The sequence below is a fragment of the Atractosteus spatula genome, chromosome 17, assembly GCF_055471065.1.
Source record: "Atractosteus spatula isolate fAtrSpa1 chromosome 17, fAtrSpa1.hap1, whole genome shotgun sequence".
Taxonomy (NCBI): domain Eukaryota; kingdom Metazoa; phylum Chordata; class Actinopteri; order Semionotiformes; family Lepisosteidae; genus Atractosteus; species Atractosteus spatula.
This window is the reverse complement of record NC_142722.1, coordinates 8,155,466-8,181,977: the sequence shown is the minus strand read 5'-3', so window position 1 is coordinate 8,181,977 and position 26,512 is coordinate 8,155,466. Positions and strand designations below refer to the sequence as shown.

The following is a 26,512-nucleotide window of genomic DNA, read 5'->3' as shown; positions in this document are numbered from 1 at the left end:
ATTTACCTTTAAATTATTTAAATTACTTTTATTTAAAGTATTGGCATCATATGAGCCTTATTGAAGGTGAAGTTAGGTTTCAGCCAGAGCTGGGGTGAACTGTTATTGCTCTTGTCGTGATTATTTGCTGTATACATTAAAGAGAACAAATACCAATACTCCTATTTCACTTTTCATTGTATTGATTTTGTTAATTTCGCTTATAGCCTCATATTATATAGTTCTGTCTTGAAGGTTGATGCTTATAGAATGTCTAAATGTTTCATTGTGCAACACAAATAAAGTAACCAATAGTACCTTACTTGAAATAGCAAATACAAGTAACATGACCAACAAACACTGTGCATATCTTAGTCAACACTGAATTCTCCAGTTGTTGGAAATATGCAAACATAGAAGCTGCAAATGATGATATTTGCATACAGTATTTAAGACAACATAACCCATGTTCTGAAAGATTCTTAACACATACTCTTAATTACAGTATGAATTTTGATTTTACTTTGCTTGAATGGCATAAAGGCAATCTGTTCTGAAAAGCACTTTTGTACTCCTAAAAGCACTGTGAGTACTGTTTATAGTACTAAACAATACATATCACATACTGTATATAGTACATAGTACAGTATTTAGTACTGCGGTACAACTATAGTGCTATGGTACAAGGGCCTCACATACAAGCAACTGGTAAACACATACTCAAGGCCCTTATCATTATTACACCTCTAAAATGTTACTTTAATTACTATTTAAAATATTAATTACATGCATTTTTCTGGTATGTTTTCAGTTCATGAATACTATATTTTTTGTATAATCTAGTTTGATCACAACTGTGTACCTCTGTAACAACTCAATGCTAAAATGAAAACTTCAAAGTTTTACAGACTTCTAAAATTCAGGTTACATCAAAACTAATAGTCAACATGTTATGCATTTAGAGGTGTGTGGTTACGATTTCAAGGCAGTAGAAAATTTCCAATAAATGTGTTGTCTAAACCTGAAGAGTACAACTACAGGTAAAACAATTAATAGCTCAGGTGTGAAAACCCCCAGGGAACATAACCCACAGTGACGTGGCCTATGCCCTGCTATGGTAGAATCATACAAAACCACAAAATGATTAAAAAGAGGCAGAAAGCCAGAGGGGATTTCCTGAAAATTGTGAAAAATCCAAAAACATTTTCTGCTTATTTTCTGGTTTGTTTAATGAAAAACAAAAAAACAAAGACCCATTTACAGTAACTATGTCAAAAATAGATCTGGAGGCTGTGTGTGAGAGTGTGTTGGTGAGAAAGCTGCCTTTGACAGAGTTGCCACCCTACCAATACCTTCACCACTCAGAGACAGTGTTGGGGGTGAGGTGCTTCCCCCTTACAATGTGGAACCACATCCACCTACATAGATGTCATCTGTGATATATTCTTTTCCTCTTCCATTGCAAGTGATAATTCCCTATTGTCTATTTTCTAAAACCTTGCCTTGTAATGACCTTTAATAAGTAACACCATGCTCTACATAGATCCATTATTGCTTGTTTCCAGAAAGTGAACTTCTTTCATTGACACATCACCTCGATTTTACCAATTCACTCATTCTAATCCATGCCCACGTTTTCATGGGAAGCACTGATGCATAAAACCTTAATTTGAATACATGAAGGAGTCTGACATGTCCCGATAGCCTTTCTCTGTCTGTTAATGGGTCAAAGTATTAACGTTTCAAAAACTCCATGTATCTTATATCCAAAAGCATTACTACAATCTTATGACAATTGTTTTTTTTGATAATGTTCCACTAATCATAGTCAAAACACATTCTCAAAAATGTGGTTCCACTGGCCTTCATAAACATATTTTGATGAGAATTTAATTTTCCTCCTATAGAGGCATGTCACTGAAAGACAGCTACAGTACATATAAGGCAAGTGGTTTCTGTGGTTGCTACTTTGCCTAGGTAGGAGCAGATATGTGAAACAGTGTGAGAGGTTAAAGAGGTTACTTTCACTTCAGCGCTTTCCTGTGCAATATGTCAGTTCTAAATGACATTCAGACATGGATGTCAGCAAGTTCTTCTGTCGTAATTTGGCTATGTTACAGAAGGGGTTTTGCAATTAATAAAACCAGAGGAATTTCCCTGGGTAAGTGAAGATCAAAGTCTTTGGCTTAATACATATTCTAAAGTAAAGTCAGATGTAGAACAGCACATCTGTATAATCTTGTATTATCTGTAGGCCTATAACTACAGAGTCATTAGCAGCAGCAGAGATAACAAATCAATACTTTCAAGCTTCTGGCCAATGGTGGTGGAATGAAAAATATCAAAGGAGTTCTTCGTTTAAGCTAAGATATAAGATGAGCCCTGCATTCAATTTTTGTTTGTGCCTTTTGTTGCTTTGCTTTTCAGTGGCTCTCATTCCTCCTTGCTGTTTAAGGTCAGTGTGAATAATATGCTGCTTCAGTGGGATACTACGCTAGTTCCTTCAAGTAGATGGCCACTGACACAGGTGAAAGCAACATTGGAGAGGTATGATGTCTCAGGCAAAAGCCACAGAACATTTGCAGTCTGTCTGTAACCATCAAGTGGCCCAAAATGCACTCTCACACCAAAATAGTCAGGGCATGCAAATTTTGTTTTAAACTTTGTTCATCACGAAACTACCTGAGTGCGCATGGGCCATGATCAGTCTCCAACTGTCCAAGCAACCCAGTATAGTGCATTTCATAGAATTCCTCTGCTAGGAACGGGTTGGAGACCAAGTTTATTAAAATTAGCATTGAAAACATTGATAACTGTGCAAGCTCACTCAAAATCCTCTCGAATAGAAATAGATACTTGAATATCTTCATATCTGGTGCCAGTGTAGGTCACCTATAAGCTATTGTGCAACTAGGCAACCTGGTTATCATCATACAATTCCCCAGGCTGAAATACGTGAAAACCACAATAAACAATGCAAAATGTTCTTAAAATGTAAAGTTTCAACAAATATTAAACTTGATGTACAGTATGTGATTTCCTCAAGGCTTTTATGTAACATGTTAAACCGTGAAAGAAAAGGCTTGTGGAGGTGAACATAAGCAAACAAAGAGTTTTGGTATATACAGTATTAAATTGTGATGTCTCTAATGCTGAAGTTGTTAAACCTTGTAACAGTTATACAGAATGGCTTAAGCACTCATCCTGTGACAGACATTTCAGCAACAAAGGAAAAAAAAAGATTCTATAAATATGTGTCTTATTTTTATCTACAGACAAGCTGCTGAGTAATCTAGACTAGACAAGCATCTAGTGGAGTGAGCACGCAGAAACATTTATGAATGACCATCACCGCCAAATAGTATTATTTCTCTCTGAATAGGGTTCAAGCCTCCTCGTCCTAAAACCTGTTTATATTTCTTTCAATTATGAGTTAAATATAGATTAATTCATACCCTCAATAATCTCTAAAGAGGGAATTTAAAGATTTGAAAATTGAATGACTGTACAGTAATGTTACACACATAGGAATATGAAAATATAAGACTTTTGCAGTGTGGAGATTTATCTCAAAGCAGGAAATATATCAGCAAAACAGCACATTGATACAGTGTTGATATTAAAATATTGCTGACAACTTCTAAAATGTGATGCAATTGCAAGCTTCTTTGCCTTTACAGACACAGCAGTAAACTAGAATAACCTTCTTCTAAATATGGGCCCAAATCACAAGGCATTTAAACAAGATACTTCCCTCAAAAGCCAAAATCAAGTCTACAGATGTGATTTTTTTGCAATAACCGGTGCTTTGAGGAAATCTCTGTTGAGATAGATACCATGAGACTATATCCTTAATCCTGTTCATCTAACACCATCAGCAAAAAACTAGGTTTGCAACTTGAACTCAGACACAGCAACCTTTTCAGTAATTCAGTCAAATTCTAATGACAAAACTAGACAACAAATACAAAGGGATAACTCGCTTAATAGTTTGGTGTTAAGATGTCCTGGCTGAGGAAATGAGAACACAAGTTCAGCACAGTCACAACCCTCTTCACTGAAGAGGAATGAACCAGGGAGCTGCTACAAGGGATAGTCCAGGTGGAGGGAGGGATGCTAGAAAAATGGACCCAAAGTTGTGAGCAGCCAGTGAGTAGAAGAATTTGACCTCTTCCTGGACATCTATTAAATATCACCTTATGTTCTCCCTATCAGACCTGAACAGAAAGACACAAACATTTCTTTAAAATGTTTGAAAAAGATTTAGCATTTGCAAAACTTAATGCAGAATGCTTGTGTGCACCATTCGCCAGAGAGAGAGGGACTGACTGATGAACAAAGGAACTCATGAATGTTGGTCTGTGAATTTTGGAAGTTTTGCCTTGAAGAGTCTGAGAGAGCAGTATTGTTCATCTGGAGGTACAGTAGGTGAAGCTGTTTAGCTGCTCAGCTAGGATACTTCAAGATGAAGTTTAATCATCAGCTCTGAAAAAGCTTAGGCTTTTGCTGTGTTGTTAGTTGCGGTGTTTGTGATTTTCCCTGCATTGTGGTTTAAAAGGTACTAGGGTGTTTTTTTTAACCTTACAGCTGTGTTTTGTGTGACTGCTGGCCTGGACCCGCATCTTTTAAAGACCCTGTTATACTGTACGATACTGGAAGTGTTGTCACAATTCATCAAATTATGTTAAAATTAGGTTTGGATTTTTTCTTTGTAAAGTGTGATTAGGTTGTTTAAAAAAAAAAATAACGGTCCATGAAATGTATTAATGACTCTGACAAAGCTGTAGAAGGTGGGGTTTCTTTTTAGCTGGGAGGAAGCAGACTGGCTTGTGTGGTGGGGACTGAAACGAAGGCTGGAGTTTGACCCCCCTGAGTGTAGCCTGGTCCAGTTCAGGTCAGAATTGTGGGGTCAGTTCTTTCTTTGCTTTAGATTAGAAGGTGAAGGGGGAAAGATGGATTGATTTAAAATGTAGGCACTTCAATGTTCCTGCCCGCTCCTTCGGTGTGTTAAAACATCATCCTCCAGATCTGGAAGCTGGTGGCTGATCAAGTTAATATTTAACAGTGATTTCATCTTGTTTATTCTTTTTGTAGCACCTTACCCTATTGAAACATTTTTTCATGTTGGGATGAGTGATTTTTTACTCATCCCCCTTCATTCAAAGGATAGTGCTTGACCTTTAAAGCCAGTAATTAGCAGCTTTCTACAGGCATACATGCTTCCACCCTAATGCAGCAAATTAACTGATAATGTAAATAACACATTTAAAATGAGTCTGGAATAAATCCCAACGTTGAATCACCTGCCAATCGCAAATACTTTCTTTGCCAAGGGCACCTTCTGTCTACCCAAAGGAGCCCTGCTGCCAAGTATTGTATGGGTGGCTCGAACTTCTGTTTTAACTTTGAGTGCTACAGTATGTTAAGAAAGAGAAGAAAACATGTTTCATACAAAATCATCTGCATTCACAGGAAGACATTTAGCCAATAAAATGCCTTTGAAACGCGAAACATTTATTTTACAGCTGGCCACTTCAGTGGTGGACCTGTTTTCAAAACATCACAGAAAGACTGCTCTTGGTTGTATTAGAAAAATATAAATCTCTACACATTTTTGTATGTACACAGATTAATTCAGTTTCTTCCACAGCAAATTCCAAAGTGGTATTTCCACTGCAATTAAAGAGAAACTAGATTGTTTTTTAGATTATGCTCTTTATTTGATGGGGCTGCAGTTGGGTATCATTTATTTCTGTTTTATATAATTTTTAAGGTGACTCAAATTTTTGATCAATCAAAAGACAGACATTACAATCTCTCTTTATTGCTCGAGAATGTAAGTAGTCTCCTTCCTATCCCTATTCCTATAGACATGATAGTCTGATATCATAAAGAGTATAAGAAAAGTTAGAAACGGGAGGAGGCCATTTGGGTAATCTTACTAGTTTGGTTTCTAGTAGGTAATTTATCCAATGGCGCCATCCAGTTTCCAGACATAGTTGGGATCCACATTCATCTTTCACTGTTAAGCTTCAATAAATCCATTGGGGTTGACTTTGTCAATACCTTTAAGGTTTTGAATACTTAGGTCAAGTCTGCTCATAGTCTTTTGTGCTCAAGACTTTGAACCTGGCAGTGTTAGGCATACCTTTAAGGTTAGGAATATACTTGACTGATTAAGTTTCTGTTGTTGCCTTTTTAAAGAACTCCAACAGATTAGTAAACAGGACTGAGACTTTCCTACATGTCCCAGGGCTATCCCCCAAAATTTATTACAGCACTGAAAATCCTCTACTTTATTGTTAGCTATAATTTCCATAACCTTACAGATAAACAAGACTTATTGGTCTATAATTTCCTCGCTGGAGTTTTCCCCTTTTTTGGTATGAGTGCTATATTAGCAATTTTCCAGTCAATGGGTATTACCCCTGTTTTGAGTGACTGTTGGAAGAATTCTGTTAATGGTCTATAAATAGCATCCTTCAGCTCCTTTAGTTTCTTTGACAGACCACTACTCTACAACTGTGTACAACTATGGGGGCAGACTCAACATTTGAAGTCATATAATAAAGAATTTGTGTGATCGTGAAAAAATGTAAGAATTTTGGATGAGTTTTTGAGTCTTAATATTTCCTTTCAATACCAATTCATCAAGCATTAACAGACTAAGAGTTAAGGACTTGTTTGAAGAAAATAGCTCAAACCCCATAACCGGTAAAAATTGACAGATAAAATAATGCCCACAAAATTCCAACATCCATGCAATGTTAATTTAGTCATTGTTTTCTGATTAAGTCGTAGTCTTAGACAAGTAAACTAAATTATTTTCTGACTGAAAATGTCAGATGACATTTTAAATTAGAAAATAATTTTAAAAATAAATAAAATAAATAATAGGATAAGAACAGGTTACTTGTACAGTACTTAATTTTCTTGAATTATGCATAAGACTGTAACTGCTCCATATCATTTGTAAAAGAAGCAGTGATCATCCACTTAGTTACAATAAAAATAAATAAAACTAACAAATAAATAAATAGCGGTATTTAAAAAAATATCTCAATTATGAACAAATAGTTGAGACGATTTGTAAAGTGGTTTTTACTTAGATATTTACCATACAGAAAATCCCCTTGCATGTCACAGCTACTTTCTTCCTATACAAGGACTGACTTACTTCACCAATGGGATGTGGGCAGGCTGAAAAAAGTAATGCAACATGCACAACCTTTATCTACAATTTACATAGATAGATAATACTTTATTAATCCCGTAGGGAAATTGATGTGTTACAGCAAACCAGCCCAAGACAAGCAAAACAGACATCAGAACAGTTATAAAACAAAAGATAACAAAATAAATAAATACATAGGTGTGTGCAAAATGTGCTGATTATAGTCACTGTAAAAACAATAAAATATGTGCATAGGTTTATACAGACTGATTGTCCAAAAAGTACAATGGAGTAAACATGCTGTCCATAGAGGAGCAAATGAAGGGCTAACAGTCCTAGCCTAGGGCAGTGTTATACACCCTGACAGCCGCCGGCAGGAAAGACCTGCGGACACGTTCCCTTGAACACCGTATCTGGAGCAGTCTATTGCTAAATGTGCTCCGCTGCCCAGTAACAGTCCCATGAAGTGGATGAGAGGTGTTGTTCATGATGGCTGTGAGCTTGGTCAGCATTCTCCTCTCAGCCACCACCTCCATGGGGTCAAGGCTCATCCCTAACACAGTGCCAGCCTTATTGATAAGTTTATTGAGCCTATTTGCATCTTTTGTCATGATGCTGCTGCCCCAGCACACAACAGTGTAGAAGATGGCCGCCGCCACCACTGATTCATAAAAAAATATCTGGTGCTCATATCACATATATCACAATATCATATATGGTGCTCATATAAGACACATCCTTGATATTGACAGCTGATTCTTATAAACTAAAACTTCTTAGGAGGCTCTTTTTAGAAAAATATATCTTTCCTTAAAAATGTTAAAAATACATACATAAATTGCCCGAAGTGTGCAAAGAAACATAGTGTGCAAAGAAACTCTCACTCCTCCTCCCTCCCAACCTTTGTTCTCCCGCTACTTTACCTTTGCCTACTGCCCTGCCTCTCTCACACCTGAAGAAGGCTCCACGGCCGAAACGTTGTGTTCTCTTTCTTCTTTTTTTCAGCATGGAATAAACCTATTACTTATTCCTTTGCAGCATTACTTACAACACAGCCTACTGAGCAGGCCTCCTGTGGGAACACAGATGATACCCAAATAAGAAATGATGAGGACTGTTTGAGCACTGAACAGGTCCATTTCTTCTTTTTAAAGCCATCTGAGGGGTAGTTAAAATGAATTTCTTCCTTGGGTCCAGGAGTATTATACAAGTTGTGCCAAATGCTGTCCACGTGAGAAATCAGGTCTTCAGTCCTTGAAGCAGCCACGGCCAGATTACTGTGAAAATCTTTTTCTAAGGGGTTTTGATCCTGTTGCTCCATCAGATAAATCTTATGCAGTGTGACATTGATGAAGACAAGCCCATTCTTCACATGGGCAAGTTTCTCTTTATCACTCTTCGACTTGTTTAAAATCTGGAGGTCAGACTTAGACTCCATGCCCGTGCACAGCTCTTGCTGAAAGTGTGTCAAGTTAACCTGGAATGAGAATTTTAAAAATGCCAACGTTTAGTCCCAGCACCTTAGCAAAGATAAACGGGCTTTTGTCTTTCCCATGGAAAAAAAGTGTAAAGGGCACTTCAAAATGTTTCTCCCTGTGTCCCCAGGCTAAATTTATGCTTGACTTATAATATTAGTTTCCAGAATTTGCAGTCTCACAATTTATGTTTATTTATGAGCCTTGACTACAGTGTCCATTAGGCTGGTAAGGCAACTGGGAGAGGTATCTAGGGCTTCAGATTTTTTTGTCAGATTTCAAAGGTTATGGAAATAGTGTCCATGCTCACTTAAAATGTATTAGGGAAGACTGTCATTTCTCAAGGCACAAGAGAGGTATTTTTCATAATGTTGCATCTTAAATGATGCTTTGGATTGACTGCAGTTATTCAATAAGCATAACTATAAGTATGGTAATGTTAATTAGCTTGATGACACTTTTATTGTCCCCTATCCAGTGGATTTCTATCTGAGAGCTGTGTAATCAAGGAAGTAACTCTCATATGACTTCGCTTAGAGGGATGCAAGGTTAACATGTTCCCAGACACTTGGTGCTGTGTGATTAATCACCACCTGGTCCCTCATAAAGCTGCCTAAACACATGACAGGGTGACAGGCTGATAGGCAAAGACTATGAAATAACAGGATGCAGAAATTGTGTGAATAGGAAATACCGATGATAAAACTAATCTCCATGTATGTTGCATATTAGATTTACTGTATTTTAAGCAGTTCTATGCTGCATCTCCTGCTGTGCTTAGATGCACAAACTATTACAGAAATACAGTAGTTGACTCTTTAAAGAGTTTTGAAAGTGCAAAACAAAGATGTGGAATTCCAAAGCATATCAGAGCTAGTCAGTGCTGAGAACATAAAAAGAGCTATTATCTTTCTCAGTGTTCTACCCTCTCATTTAAGGTTTCTTTTCATGAATGAAACGTACTATACTTCTTCCATGGGAAATAATATAAGCTATTGCAGAAATGAAGAATCACTGCAAACTCATGCTGTAGCAGGGCTACAAAACAAATAAATGCAGGGCTAAAATATGGTGAGGAGTAGTCCTTTAACATTTAATCACAGTGAACATCACTACATCCTGACTTCTACTAAGTGATAGAAAATGATTACTTTTAAATTTCCTTTGCATTTGAATCCATTTAAACAAATCGGGAATCCTGAACACTGTTAGTCAAAGAACAATTAAAATATATATACATAACTTACATATTGAATTAGGAGGTGGTTCATGTTTTTTCTCAGGAGGTTTGTTAAGTTTTTAGCCTTGCTGTTTTCTGTAGTTTTGTAGGTCTTTGCTGGTGCAGCAGTGGCTACTGTTATCATCAGGCAGAAAGGAAAATATGCCTTCAGAAGTCCTAGGAAAAAAAAGGGATGTTTGTGAAATTTCTCAAAAGACGGTGTACAACCAAGGCACAGAATTATTAAATACCATAAAGTGGAAGTGCATGCTGTGGGAAATGTCAGCATGACAGAACTAGTCAAGTGTCCTACACAGAGGACAGCCTGTAGAAGTTAAAAAGTAATAATATGCAGTCCAAGCTACGATTGAAATGTTAGCACTGGCATTTTACTTCATTAGTTCTTCTGATATTTCTCTCCTTCCTTCTCCTTTTTCTCTATTTCCAAGGTTCCTTTTGTGAAAATGTTGGAAGTATTGGTTGAAACACAATTACAGCAAGGTCTTCACAAGCAAAAGATTTACATTTTCAGAATGTAAAACACAAATGAAACAAACCCGCTAAATAAATTCAAGGTTAGTGCATTAGTACTAGAAGTAGGTCGCCTGTACAGTCCTTAACAATATGACTTTTCTGTCTTCTTTCTACTTGGGAATTAATCTTTGGATAAAGGCTCGTGAAGCTCGTGAAGCTGGGAAAAATAAACTGTACTGGACACATAACGCACTTGTCAAGTGATGTTAGTTTAGATGGAAATAATACTGAAACAATTAAATGCCCATTTTGCAATAATCCAAATCACCTTTAGAGAAATGAACATACAACTGTTTTTCTTTTTAAAAACATGCATTAGAAGGATAAAGTGCTCAGTAAGTAGTTTAGCAACTAATAATGATATTACTAACAACTCACGTACTTATATACTCGTATAACAGTACACCTGATGATATTAGTTTTTATACTTTTATGATGTTGTGTATAAAATGTTGTAACATTATTAGTGTAAAGCTAATTGAATATTCACGTGAATATTTGCTCAGAAATTCATTTCAAACCATTCCTATAAGCATGCTCTTTTCTAAACTAATCTTGGTATTATAGAGCTATACCAGTCACAATAATGTGGAAACAGAGTTAACAAACATAAATATCCATAATAATTACCTGTTTTTGACTTCATGAAGAGAATCCAAATATTTTATTTTTGAATATGTTTTTATATATATTGAAGCAAATTCCCTGGGACTTTTTCAAGAAATGGTTGGATGAGATTCTTAGGTCATTCAAGATGAAACCTCTCTTATATTCTTATGTATAGGAGTAAAGAGCTTCAGTCCTGATGAGTTAGCTGTGTGAGAAGGTATACTTTTATACTCCACTTCTTACTTACTCATCAGTTACAGTAAGAATGGAAATCATGATGTAAACCTGTCATTCCCACGAGTAACAATAGGTGGCAGTATTGCATATTATTAACAGACCAGTTTAAGACCTAGACCTCTTAACTGTAGATTTATGAATACTTCAGCTCCCCTTCTATGTTGGAAGTACATGATTACAAAAACTGTGCATGAAAGAGAAAAATATTATACCACTGAATTATAATATATATTGAAGAACAAAAACATAAATATCAGTAAATCAGTGTTGGATGAAGCCTTCCAAAAACAGTGCACACTTCAGTCAAGGACTGTTATGACCTGATGTGTTATAACTTCACAGATGTTGTATAAATGCAATTCACAAAGATATTATTGTGTTTCACCATTTTTGTAACATATAGCATTTACCTTCACTGTAAAAGGCTAACACCTTGGTGTGTTCTGGCTGATGGAGCTAACATGTGACCCTGTTCCACCTGTTATAAACACGACCCATTGGTGGTGTTGTCCAGTGTGTGTTTCTAAAATCCCAAAGCAGTCTCCAGCACGTTGGTGCCACATATCAATTTCATTTTGCTCACTGTGCATGTGACAGACCCTTATTTTCTATGAATTCATGGATGCTCAATGTGTTGAAAATAACATTTTTTTCACTTTTTCAATATTTTCACAGTCATTATCAAAATGTGATTTGAAAAAAGGTTACCAGGAATTTAATAAACATCAACCTGAAACCCAAGGTGAGTTTACCTTTAGGAGGACATAGAACAGGTTTTATAATGTTAAAATGAACCAGTAGGTATCTTTACAGCTTGAAACACTGTAAAGTGTAAAACACTGTAATATAAACTCATAATACATTTGAAGTGTTTTACACCTAAATCTGCTTCACTACATTATGGGTCAGTACAGTGCAGCAATCTAGTACAACAGAAATATTTTTAAACAAGTTAGCAGCAATTTGTAAATTTGATTTTTTTTTATTATTAGTAGAACATCAGACATATTTTCCTGCTAAAGCAAGTTCATTGCACTTCTTAAATACAGACCAAATCCATGTAAATAGTTCAAACACATTTAGGGCCATGTTCGTAAAGCATTTCGACATGTCTCAGTCAAAATTGTTTTTGCAAAAGAAAGGCTAAATCCTGCCTTTACAAAACCCAAAAGTAAATCCCTAATATCTTCAAGGTTTACTAAACTAAGATTTCTATTTCTAATAGGGGAAAGTCAAAGTTTTCATTTTAGGGCAAATAAGTCCTTGAACTTGCCAGTAAAAAGTGTGCCAGTAAGATCTTCCCCAATTTGGGACCTATATTCTAATAAGTCACTTTCACTATAAAATAGGCTTTTGGACAACATGAAATGATGTGTCATCTTGAATACATAATTGAATCATCCAAGGCTTCACCAACTCCCATTTGCAGACCATTCAAATGCATCCATACATTTTCTAAGGACTTCTTCCAGTTCACGATTGTGAGGAATTTTGTGCCTATCCGGGCAAGCTAAAGGCACAAGGTGGGATACACACACGGAGGCCATACAATCTCCACAAACTTAGGACCCCAGGTCTGGAATTGAACGTAGGGCCCCACCTCTGCAGGATACAATGCTAACCACTGTGCCACCACACCACCCCCATTTATTAGCAACTAATATTTATCATTTGTAATAACATCAATTAATTTATTCTTTCATCCTAGTCCAATGACTAATATAATCATAGTAACTCCCACCTCTGAAAAGAAATGTTAACACTCTTCTGGCTTCAAGCCTATAAAAAAGGATCATTACCACACATACTTGTATCTTTTGCATATCTCTCCTTCACCGCAAGTCAGCACTTTCCGAGAAAACATATTTATAGAAAGTTTGTGATGTCAAGACAAATATTCACTAAATAAAAATGATGACATATTCCTAAAAAATGTCATAATGGTTTTCCAGAGGAGTTTTGTTATATTTATAGCCATAAAAAGAATTAACCCATTCCCTTTCAAAGGAAAGCATGCCATGAATTTGTTCTTCTGTTGCAGATCACCCCCAATCCTGATCCATGAGAGCCTCAGTCTAGGTAATCACTAAATCATAATTTATTAACATAGTCCCAATTATATTGCGAACTGTTGCTGATTTGTTCAATTAATTTAAAAAAATTAACTTAGGTCAGAGTACCCTTCAGACCTAAAAGACCATTTTTTATCTGAACAAATGACTTTCATAAATAATCCAAAAGTTCCATGTAATCTTAATGTTTTTTCAAAATAAATGATTAAGGGAGCCCTATTAGTTGAACTGGATCAGTGCTCTTCAGTCCCAGGACTGGAGATCCCTAAACTAATGCCTTTAACCTTGAATCTGTTTGCTGTGCAGAAAACAACATTGGAAAGGTTGTGAAACAAAAGAGAAAAATTCTACATAAGATCTTGTCAAAGTAACACACACACCTTCTACATTTTATTCTAATTTATTTTATAAAAATGTGTTCATTACATTTATACAGAGAGCCTTAAAAAAGTACATAAATCCCAGTAGCAATTAATATTATTTTATTCATATTAATATTTTCTATATACACAACCTACCCCACATACTAGAACCTATTGGGAAAGTAATGATTTATTAAGTATTAATCTTCTTTAGCCATGGCAAATCTAAATGTATTTATGTGCATAAAATTACCTTAATGAACCACACAATTAGTTGAGTGGCCTCTTTCTGTGTGCAGTAATTGTGATCGTCATGATCTAACACACTTTCTATCCCCAGGACCAGTAATGACAATTTCCCCATCTAACAAGATGATCCCTCCACTGGTACCCTTTTTTCCGACCACCACATCAACTCATATCTCTGACCACCTAATCTGCATAACCTTCTTGTTCACAGCTCCCTTGACCGCCCTCGGTAATCATCTACACCAGGCACTTTCCTCTGCAACTAAACTCACTGCATCCCCTATAAATATAAATCCAATACCACGTACATTCCAGGCCCCTCTGGACAATTCTGGATCACTCAGATTACATCTTGTATTTCCAGCAACCTTATTTGCTCCATACCTTGCAGAAAATGTCCAGCTATTTACGTTGGTGAGACAGGAAAGAGACTGGGAGACCATTTCAGTGAACATGTCAGGGCTGTGAGGATCAAAGATCTCTCCAAGCCCACAATTTCCCTTTTCACCTCTAACGGCCATGATCATACTGAATTATTCTGAAACTAGGATCACACATTCCCCTTTCTCTCAACAACAGACTCGTTTCCTTCTAATCCTCTCTGTTCATTTGCAGGTTTTGAATTCACTACTCTCTTTACCTCTCTCGACTTCACACCACCTGGGTGTCAATACTGCTTCTCTCCTGCTCCTACCTCCTCTCCACTCCCGGCTTTTGTTCTCACATGCTTTATCAACTGCCGGTTTTCTTCTCTCCCTAACAACTGGAGGAGGCTCCACAGCCGAAATGTTGTGTCTCTTTTCAATAAACCTTTACTTGTTCCAAAGCTATATCGGAGTGGCTTAATAGTAAGTTAATGTCCTTGAGTGAAGCAGTCAAAGTCTGGACTGGTACACTATTGATAATACTGTATGTGGAAAAGACTTGAACACTACTGTCCATAAGTGATACCCAAGCAATGCAAGACAGCTTGAATGAATCTACTAAGAATAATAGGTGTAAATTAGCACCAAGCCAGTGTGCAAAGTTGGTAAAAACTTACCCAAAAAGAATTGCAGCTGTAATTAGTACAAATTAATATATATATTATTAATCAAAAGAGCTTCCACCAAATATTTGGTTTTCGTATTTGGTCATGCTGCACACATTTCAGTTTTAGTCTTTAGTGGTGGCTGACATTTACTGTAACTTATCTTAGAAGTCTTCAGTTTGAGCATTCAGGATTTTCCTAAAATATTAAGTTTAAAATGTGTGTGTATCAAAATTCACAAAATGAGACACCAAAGGAAGGATCTGAATACTTTCACATTGTATGTTCTAAAATACTTTGAAATAAATAAATTAGTACACAGCTAATTTGTGATTGTTGATTGTTAATAATGCCAGTGAATTTGGGGCAAACTACTTTATTAAGAATTATCTCAGAATAAACTATGTTACCAGGACATTTAAACTGCTAGTACATATATTAAAAGTAACATAATATTCAAATATAACCATCTATGACTAAACAAAGGTTATTATTTAATATTATCATGTGTTATTTTATTATACCATAATAAATGAGTTAACCTGATTAATGCATGGACTGAGTGTAAGGCTCACAAAGTATTTTCATCTACAGTATAAGCATTTTCTTTGTGGCCCATCTACTTGGTATTAGTTGACATTTTGATTAAAGGCAGAACCCAGGTCTTTTGTCTGCTCAAGTAAAAACAAATTACCACCTTGTGTGAGACATGAGTAAGACTTTGGTAAAGGTGTCATTAACAGAAATGATTGCTTTGCCCAACATATCATCATCCTAAGAGAGTAAAAATCTTTACACATCTCTGTTTACATTGGTATCATCCATCCCATACATAGTGACTTTCCCTCAAACACCTTCAAAGTTTGTTTAATTTCTTGGACATATTCTTAATTTAGAAGTTCCAGACCCACTACAAGATACTAATTAAGAAGTCTTAAAAGAACTAAAATATTACTGAAGAAAGCTAGACAATCTTACTGCTAAGATGACAGAAAACCTCAAGCTACTGATTTAAAGTTAAAATTCCAATTCTAAAACAAAATATTGATACGGACATGTTTTCTAAAAAAAACAATAAGTAAATGAACAGTGGCTAAGATGACTTGCATTTAAAGTTTGTATACTCATATCAAGCTCTCTGACATGCATGGGTGTTCCTTCCAACACTCAATAAATCACTTATTGTAAACTCCCCTCCTTGTGGTTCAGACACCTGTATTAGGTTTGGTTTCCTTCTCTCACTTTAGATATTAGTTTGTCTCTGACGTCCATCAAAAAGAGGCTGTTTAGTGGAATTCTAAACATTTGTCAGGCTTTTAACAGTGTTTTTCATAGTAAAAAACCCCTGCAGGCAATACTTTCCACTACAATTTCTGTAATTTACAAGCTCCTGTCATCACAATCCCTGAATAAAGCACATTTTTAGTTATTTATACAAAACCTTTGCATCCTAAACTTTTTTTCTGATTTAAAAAATGTCTGTCTTTTTATTTTATTGGTGGAATTCACACTATGGTTTCTATTTTAATGAGATGTGTCTTTGTAATAGAATTAAATGATAATCTCTACAATCATTTTTGTTTGTTATTCAACAACAGTCATCAACCGAAGGAATTTTGTAAATGAGTAATTACAGATGCTAAGTAAAATTCTCATATTAGTCAGAGATTAACGTTATAGGTGTGGACACCTCATGCTTTTGAACTTTTTATCAACAAGGAGATGCAAACAGCGAGAATAGATATCGGACTTTTCAGTTGTAACTAGAAGCTTAGCTGGAAATTCACTTCATAAAATTAATTGCTTTTGCATTTCGATTGATGTATTTTTCTATTTTCTTCAATTGTTTTAAACTCTCTCACTTCCATTCACCTATAGTACATATACAGTGCCTTGCGAAAGTATTCGGCCCCCTTGAACTTTTCAACCTTTTGCCACATTTCAGGCTTCAAACATAAAGATATAAATTTTTTATTTTATGTGAAGAATCACCAACAAGTGGGACACAATTGTGAAGTGGAACGAAATCTATTGGATTTTTGAAACTTTTTTAACTAATAAAAAAATGAAAAGTGGGGCGTGCAAAATTATTGGCCCCTTTACTTTCAGTGCAGCAAACTCACTCCAGAAGTTCAGCGAGGATCTCTGAATGATCCAATGTTGTCCTAAATGACTGATGGTGATAAATAGAATCCACCTGTGTGTAATCAAGTCTCTGTATAAATGCACCTGCTCTGTGATAGTCTCAAGGTTCTGTTGAAAGCGCAGAGAGCATCATGAAGACCAAGGAACACACCAGGCAGGTCCGTAATACTGTTGTGGAGAAGTTTAAAGCCGGATTTGGATACAAAAAGATTTCCCAAGCTTCAAACATCCCAAGGAGCACTGTGCAAGCGATCATCTTGAAATGGAAGGAGTATCAGACCACTGCAAATCTACCAAGACCTGGCCGTCCCTCTAAACTTTCAGCTCAGACAAGGAGAAGACTGATCAGAGATGCAGCCAAGAGGCCCATGATCACTCTGGATGAACTGCAGAGAACTACAGCTGAGGTGGGAGAGTCTGTCCATAGGACAACAATCAGTCTTACACTGCACAAATCTGGCCTTTATGGAAGAGTGGCAAGAAGAAAGCCATTTCTCAAAGATATCCATAAAAAGTCTCGTCTAAAGTTTGCCACAAGCCACCTGGGAGACACCCCAAACATGTGGAAGAAGGTGCTCTGGTCAGATGAAACCAAAATCGAACTTTTTGGCCACAATGCAAAACGATATGTTTGGCGTAAAAGCAACACAGCTCATCACCCTCAACACACCATCCCCACTGTCAAACATGGTGGTGGCAGCATCATGGTTTGGGCCTGCTTTTCTTCAGCAGGGACAGGGAAGATGGTTAAAATTGAGGGGAAGATGGATGCAGCCAAATACAGGACCATTCTGGATGAAAACCTGTTGGAGTCTGCAAAAGACCTGAAACTGGGACGGAGATTTATCTTCCAACAAGACAATGATCCCAAACATACAGCAAAATCTACAAAGGAATGGTTCACAAATAAACGTATCCAGGTGTTTGAATGGCCAAGTCAAAGTCCAGACCTGAATCCAATCGAGAATCTGTGGAAAGAGCTGAAAACTGCTGTTCACAAACGCTCTCCATCCAACCTCACTGAGCTCGAGCTGTTTTGCAAGGAAGAATGGGCAAGAATTTCAGTCTCTCGATGTGCAAAACTGATAGAGACATACCCCAAGCGACTTGCAGCTGTAATCGCAGCAAAAGGTGGCTCTACAAAGTATTAACGCAAGGGGGCCGAATAATTTTGCACGCCCCACTTTTCATTTTTTTTATTAGTTAAAAAAGTTTCAAAAATCCAATAGATTTCGTTCCACTTCACAATTGTGTCCCACTTGTTGGTGATTCTTCACATAAAATAAAAAATTTATATCTTTATGTTTGAAGCCTGAAATGTGGCAAAAGGTTGAAAAGTTCAAGGGGGCCGAATACTTTCGCAAGGCACTGTAATTCTAAACCACCCCACTGTGCATTATCGTTTTGTGTGGTAACACTCAGCACACATGCGCACATAAGAGGTCTATCTGCACACTTTAAACTGCAACTCTAAGTTGCTCTCCCCTGCTTCAACATACACAAAGGAAATGGAATCCCAGCTCTCCAGACTGACTCAGAAACCGGATTTCGTCCTGAACTCAACCCTGCTTCTTTGGTAGTCTGTTATCTCCCTTACTCAGACTTCACTTTCCCCTCATCTGCTCTTCAATCTCAAAATCTCCACCTTTCACACAGTCCCCACAGGGGCTGGCACCACCTCTCAGCCTACAGACTTCCTAGTGGTCAACCCCATCATACATCCATTTTCTAACCTCTTTATCCAATACAGGGCTGCAGGGAAGCCAGAGTCTGTCCCAGCAAGCAATGGGTACAAGGTAGGATACACCCTGGACATGACTCCAGTCAATCACAGGGCACACAGACTCAAACACACACATTCACAGCAGGGTCAGTTTTCCCAGAATGAACCTGCCAGCATGTATTTCGACTGGGGAAAGAAACCTGCATTAACCCTGGGAGAGCACAAACTCTATGCAGATAGCACTCCATAAATTGAACCCAGGGCCCCAGTGCTATGAGGCAGCAGTGCTAAAATGATCTTCTGCTATACTCTACAACAGGAACATCCTGCATCTATGTTATGAATGGGGTTTAGTGTCAAATGTGGTTAAGTTGCAGCAGGTATTGTATACTGCATCACTGGAAGCAAAAGTGGACTAAGGAGTAAGACCAGGAAGCAATTAATTCCTGGCTAGCTACACGTTTCAAGCTCTTAAGAAGTTTCATCAAACAAATTGAGTGAAGTCATTTAAATGTATTCTTTTAAATTACTTTTTAAAAGTGCACTCAAAAAGGCATTAACATATTACAATATGTTAAAACTACTTCAGGATCACAATGCACAGTTGATCATTTTACACATCCAGTAAAAAAAAAAGATACAATAAAAAAGAGAAAACAAAATTTTGAACTCACACCCCTGTGGTGTGAAACATGGAGTTTTAGAAAAAATATTTTTCAGCTTTAGGAAATCTTTTTGAATTTGGATCAAGCACCTTTTGAGCACATTGTTAAAGTAAGATTTTTTTTATTTTGTAGACAATAAAAACATTCATCCAAGGGACATTTTCTTTATCTAACACATGTTTAGACATCTATCTACAATTACTGTACACCACATATGCTACTGCCACCAGCCAGTGTAGTATGTTGCTCTTTGTGGAAAGGAGGTCAGTATCTGTCAGTTATGCAATAGAAACCTCTATCATATTTGAGGCTAGGAAGTCTTTGAGACCCAGAAAAAAGGCAGTTCACATCATAAGATCACCTCTGAGTCAGCGTCTAGTCTTATGTGACCCAAAATGGCCCTCTGGTCTTGTTTCCCGTGGCACAAATACAGCCGAATTTTAGTGCTGTAGAAGAATTCCGAGACACAAAAATGTCTAACAGGTGCCAAGCTAATTTACAGGCAATATTCAAACTTCATGTGTACTATAGTGAGTTGCCATTTAAAAAAACAAGACTGGCTCAGATGGCTGAGAACCCAAAATGTTTTTCAACTGCATATTCCATTCATTCATTCGAAAATACAAACACTCATAATCCACATATAAATACATCCAACAAGCACTTAGTCCATGGGGTTATGGCAATACAGAGCCTAACCCAGCAGACAATGGGCACAAGGCAGAACCACACGTATATATTTGATATGAAATATAGGACAATCTCATTAATTAATATTTACTGTAAATTACATTCTTTGAATAAAATTGGAAAAATGACAGTAAAAATTCATCTTGAAAATCAGTACAGTACAGTCTCACACAATCCTACTCAGAGATTAAGATTAATAACAATATTTTATCAATATTTTGAAATAAATAGATAAATATATAAATACCACAAAGTTAACAAACATAATTTCTTCATAAGTGAACTAATTGACAAAGACAAAATAGAAATGTGAAAAATAAAATATCTTTTAACAGAGTACAAAGCTCATGCTGGAAGTTTCCTCCCCTGCCCACACCCATAATGCATGACATTAGGCAATATGGAAAAGCTTGCTCAAGAAAACTTGACCCCTTCTTCCTTATGGCCCTTACTCATTTTTAAGCCTTAGTGCTGCACTTTCATGAACTTTTCTGTTGAATCAGTCCTCTGTGCCTCAAGATGAGCCTTATTCACTTAGTATGAAGCCATACTATGTGGCTTCATACTAAGCCATATCACCAGCAGCCAGCAGCCATATCACCCTGCAACTCACAACTGGCAACCCACTGAAGCTAAGCAGGTGTGAGCCTGGTTAGTACCTGGATGGGAGACCTCCTGGGAAAAACTAAGGTTGCTGCTGGAAGAGGTGTTAGTGGGGCCAGCAGGGGGCGCTCACCCTGTGGTCCATGTGGGTCCTAATGCCCCAGTATAGTGATGGGGACACTATACTGTAAAACAGGCGCCGTCCTTCGGATGAGACGTAAAACCGAGGTCCTGACTCTCTGTGGTCATTAAAAATCCCAGTGCGTTTCTCGAAAAGAGTAGGGGTGTAAGAGGCCCTTACCAATCACGGCCTCCTAATAATCCCCATCTATGAATTGGCTTCATTACTCTCTGCTCTCCTCCCCACTAATAGCTGATGTGTGGTGAGCGTTCTGGTGCACTATGGCTGTCGTCGCATCATCCATGTGGGTGCTGCACATTGGTGGTGGTGGAGGTGTGTCCCCATTACCTGTTAAGCGCTTTGAGTGGAGGGTCCAGAAAAGCACTATATAAGTGCAAGCAATTATTATTCTCAATTGCACTCTGGAGTTTTGGTGCCAAAGTCACTTAATTCTTTCACTACCTGAGAAAGGAATTCAGTATATTTCTTCAAGACACTGCAGCCAAACAACTTTTGCTGGAAATAGTTGCCGTTGGCCAGAGGAGAACTCTCCTGTCCTTTGACAACAGACAGTTTTGGGAAGGTCATCAGCAAGTTATAGGCAAGATCTTTGATGCGGCTCTGAGCCTCGAAGAGCATACTGTGCAGTGTGTCGTCAGAAGGGTACAGCAAATCCCGTTGCTGTTCAGAGATTGTGTCAAACAGCCCTTGGAAGTGTATCAGAGATGTGTATATACTCTCCATCCTTTCAATAGTCTCTTTACCAGTGATTCCAACCTCCGGGACCACCTTCAACTGCATTAGGGTGCATATCCGGTAGATATCTCCTTGTTTGGATGCCTAAGAATGAACATGAACATATTATTTATGTGAATGAAAAAGAAAACATTACGTACCTAAATATGTATATTTACTACAGTAAGCCAGAGAGCTTTTATATGTAAGATTTTTTCCAAGTCTGGCATGAAATGAATACAACAGTAGAGTGCTTCTTTGGTCCTTGATGTGGGATACATTTTAAGTGCAATATCCTTAACTGACATTATTACTTAATAGCTGGAACTATAAAAAGACAACATTCTTCTCCACCCAGATCCTCAATTTCTGAGGTTAATTCTTTATCTATAACATTCTCTTAATGTCTTTCTCGTGACAACAAGCATTCTGATGGTTTTAAAAACCAGAGTGCGAGCTATCTGGGCACTGATGGTACACACGTCACCAGCAGCCCAGTGGGATGCCAGGGTGTTTGTCATTTTGAGTGGGTTATGCAACTGAAGATGATAAAGGAAAATATGTAGAAACCTTTGGTACCTGCGTGCCCAACAACTGTTCAAAATTGTCACTCTCTGCTGTTGGAAAGCCGTAGTGTCTTCTACAATTTGTTCCAGTCAAAATCTCAGTGACTTACAGTAATTCTATATACCTGATTAACAGAAAGAACTTAATACTTTCACCCAGGCTCAAAAAAGTCTCAAGAAATACTGCATCTTGAGCGTACAAACATTTACAAATGTAAGGCTAAGCCTAATTAAGAAAATATTTAGATGAAGTATTCCAGTTGGCCCTGTCTGTGTCCCTGCAGGAATTTCCTATCTTTACTACAGTATAGTCTAAGTAAGAATTGTGTGATCACAGAAACTTACATAAGTTTTCAGGAGCTGCTCAGAATCCTTCTTCATTAATTTTGCTAGTTTTAGGCTCTTTAGCTGGATTCTTCTGTCTCTCGCTGCTTCAGCATAGGTAATGAGAAAAAAGTACACAAAGCCTGGCAAGAAAAGCGTGTGCTTATGAAAACCAAAGCAGTCACTCATGAAAAACAATTGTGGGTGCATCTATAATCTTACCACACGTGCTTTACTTCGGATAGTCTAATAATGTTGCCCACAGAAAACACTACAAGGTTATCAATGAATTACAATTCAAAATCCCAGGAAAAGAAAAAATAATATGGGAATTTCCAGTAAGAAAAAAATTAAAACAATTATTTAAAATAGTACAGGATTTGCAATATACTCCTTTTTAGAAAACTGTTCAGATTTGATTACTTGCGGTAATGTCCGGTAAGTAAAATCAAAGTCGACATTTTCTTCAAAAATGCATTTCTCTTTTAAAGATACCCAGATGTTAGGGTGATCAACTATTTTTAATTAAACAACAAAAATAACAATAGCAACAAGTACAAGAGCAATACTGGTAAGAATTCTCACGGTCTCAAGATACAACAAAAAAAAATCAGCACTTTAAATCTAACCTCAAGATATCAAACAAAACCCAGGTGGATAAGAGTTCCCACTGTGTCTAATGTTTAAAGCAATAAAAATGAACACTAGCACCTCTTTAAAAAAGAGAACTTTTTCACTTTGCTTTATGCTCCTCATCAACTTCTTTATGTAGATAAACAAACAGCAGTTTTTACCTAATGCTGATCGGATCCCATATCGGTGGAGAACCATGCTAGCAGCTGAATGGATAGTCTTGCATCTGGTGTGAAGTGCTTTAGACTACAGAGAATACGTCTGAGCAGTGCTGTACAACTTTGACTATAAATGCAACAGAGGAAGTGACAAGCATTTCTCAGAAATATTGCAATAGTGTTCATCGGTACCATGACATATTAGTAGGTCATCCCGTCTTACCTCAGGTCTAGAATTTAATGTAAGAACAAGATATATATTTTTTAATCCTGAATAATACACACAATCATGCAAGAGCTCCATCTATTCTAGAGAAATAAGATTTATAGTGTTTCTTTCACTATTATCATTACCTGTTTTGGTGGGGGAAGGTACTGTTTATTTTTTAGAGAGGACTGTAGCAGGACACAAAGTAGAACAGTCATGAGGTACTGAAGTGGAAAGCACCACATAAAGATTTGGCAGTGTCATTCTGCCTTCACCAGTGGTCATAGCTTTCAGCAAAAGAAAATGAAAATCACACTGAAAGCCATGAAGTCTGTGATTTCAACGTCCTAAAGTTAAAGCCACAATGTTTACCAGACATTTTTAAATTGGACAGTTGGGACTCCAATCGTATCTCCCTGCCAGAATCCCTGTCATGGCTGTATGGGTGTAAACTCACTTCACCTCGCTGTCTACACTCTGTAGCTGTATGAGAGCTGGCAGCCATGTGGACGAAAGACAGTCAGGGATTGAACAGTTCAGATTTTTACTAGTAACTTATTCCACCATTGAGAGGCATGGCCGGAGAATATGCAGGACAACAAATGTTGTTATAAACTACTGATTGCAATTAAATGCTGTCTTCCATTACACCTTAAAATGCTATCATTTTTGTATTTTTTTGTTATTGATTTAATCCAAGACTATTTATTTTAAAACTACTGTTCAATATGGCCATATATTATGGGTATGTTCTACTGTACAACAGGGCTTTCTGGTATCCTCAAAGGCTGGTATTCTTAGCCCTGAGGGATAGGCAATTTCCAGATTTTCCAGGTTATTTTAACCTAAAGCTGATACCTTCTATCAAGAAGCGTGATTCTGGCCAAAAAGGTTTCAATGTGTGCTTTGGATCGTGATCCTGTTGAAAGATCTGAAGCAGGATCAGGTGAATAAGCTACCAGGCCCTGTTGTTTCAGGTGATACCCCGTCTACTTTCAAGAAAAGGTTGGACAAGATCCTTGGATCAATTAGAGGCTATCAAACAGGCTAGATGGGCCTAATGGCCTGCCCTCATTTGTAACGGTTATTAGATCACAGACTTGGGATCCTCACCCTGGAGATACTGGAGAGGATCTGTGTAGATGAGTGGACAAAAACCTCACTTGAAAAAGGCTTGAGACTATAAAAAGGCTTCAGAAAGTACCTTGTGATGAAGTCAAGGTCAACGGACACAAAATACTGATTAATTCACACTGGCTGGGTGTGGGTGCAAGGAAATTTGCACAGTATGTACTTAGAGACATGAATATTTATCTTTTTTTGTTAGTCAGTCATATCCACTGGGGTAAAGTGAGGTGATGGTATAGAAGATCACGTTTACCATTCTCTGGGATGTTTACACCTACAGTAGGTCATTTGACCCCAGAATGCTACCAAGTCATCCAAATAAAAAGGACTCTCTGCGTGGGAGGTATGTCCTAATACAGTGATGAAATTACCCACCTAGAGATAATGGGTTGGTCAACATGCTATATCAAAGCCATAATGGTCCTTTGCGGTCTGGGTAAAGAGAGAGAAACTTCTGTTTCTTATTTTTTATTTGCCTCTCTTTCTTGTATTTACGTTGTAGTGTAGGAAGAAAGGCCCTATTTGGAATAGCAGTTATAGCAGTGGTTCTTCTGATTTTTGTTCCAGTCAAATTCTTAATCTCAGGGTAATTTCTGTCAGTTTTCTAACTGTGGCATAGTTGTAAATTTGTTTTCTGTTCTTCAAAGGTCAATAGGGATTTGTATTTGGTATCATTTTTAAAATTCCCTCATGCAGTTGTGTTGCCACAAGTGTAATCAAATAGCCCTCTGCAGAAGGAGAATATTTTCATTGTGGGAGTGGCTGATACAGTGTCATTCCAAAATGTTACAGTATAAATAGGCCCCATTATTAGAGCTGTTCAGTCAGAAATAACAGCAAGTTGAGGAAAGACTGCATCAAGTTCATGTGCTGAGGTTATTGGAAACGGTTTCTCAATTCAGGAGTACATTCATTTATTTTAGGAGAATAGATTTACCTTTCTTCTACCGTGTCACATTCGGTCAGTGCTGGGATTTGTTTGTCACTGAGAGACAAATGGAGAGAAGTCTTGGGATTAAAAAAAAGGGTGGGACCTGATAACTCAAACCTCCTGTAAATATTAATTCAGATGTTTTGTGTTTTTCGCATGACCATTACTGACTCTAAAAATTTGCCTTCTAGGACTGTGGGTGTGAGGACTGACCATCTCAATTACTGTAGATATCACTATATTTAAACAAGATATTGCAGTGCAATATATATTTTTGTAAAATATTTATTTTTGTCACTTATTAAAAAAAAAACTACACTTGCATTGTATTTGCTATGCCATCTTCTAGTTATACTTCATGGGTATGAACAAATGTGGTGTGTAAATAGCCAAGTACCCATTCAGTGGTTTGGTTAGATCACACTGAATGCGAGAGAAAGATGTATCAAGTTGCGAGGATTGAGCTGGGAAGCCAGCTGCATGGGTGTAGAAGAACAGGCCAGGGGGTTGTGAAAGAGATATCAAAGGGAAGTCCTGGGTGAGAGATTTGAAAGCGTAGGCAAGGGGAAGCATGCAGGATTAGGATCTAATCTTCCTCCTAAATTTCTATTATAATTTGTTAGAATTCCTTTCGATTCCACATACTGTAGATCTGTTTATGCCCTTACTCAATGCAGTAAATAGGCTCTATTAACTAAACCTTCTCCCTGCTTTTTTTCATGTGTGCAAGGAAAAAAAGGGGTTAGAATGGTGGGGATGTAAAAAAAAAATTAAACCATTCAATCTACAGATCTGTACAGAGCTAGACAGTTTGCTTCATATAAAAACCCTTCTTCACACACAGAAATGGGTCGATGAGATCCATTAACTATTAACTACCAAACAGGCTGTAAAGGCCAAAACACTACATTCTTCATCCTATTAAACTAATGAGGAAACAAA

General features: G+C 37.3%; 1 protein-coding gene across 1 annotated transcript; it reads right to left on the bottom strand.

The window, feature by feature from the left end:
• Positions 1-19,580: 19,580 nt before the first annotated feature.
• On the bottom strand, positions 19,581-23,389 carry m17 (IL-6 subfamily cytokine M17). Its single transcript, XM_088936095.1, has 3 exons — positions 23,307-23,389; positions 22,534-22,655; positions 19,581-21,727 (listed from the first exon to the last, which is right to left on the bottom strand). The coding sequence occupies exons 1-3, from the start codon at positions 23,341-23,343 to the stop codon at positions 21,299-21,301; spliced, it is 588 nt and encodes a 195-aa protein (XP_088792221.1). The 5' UTR covers positions 23,344-23,389; the 3' UTR covers positions 19,581-21,298.
• Between the last annotated feature and the right edge of the window lie 3,123 nt (positions 23,390-26,512).

Bases quoted from the DNA above. Each gene is read 5' to 3' on its own strand.
- m17 (XM_088936095.1), bottom strand. From the start codon at position 23,343: ATGGTTCTCCACCGATATGGGATCCGATCAGCATTAG. The intron at 22,656-23,306 runs GTAAAAACTGCT...TTTTCTTGCCAG, and splicing joins TGGGATCCGATCAGCATTAG to GCTTTGTGTACTTTTTTCTC. The intron at 21,728-22,533 runs GTAAGTTTCTGT...GTTCATTCTTAG, and splicing joins AGCAGCTCCTGAAAACTTAT to GCATCCAAACAAGGAGATAT.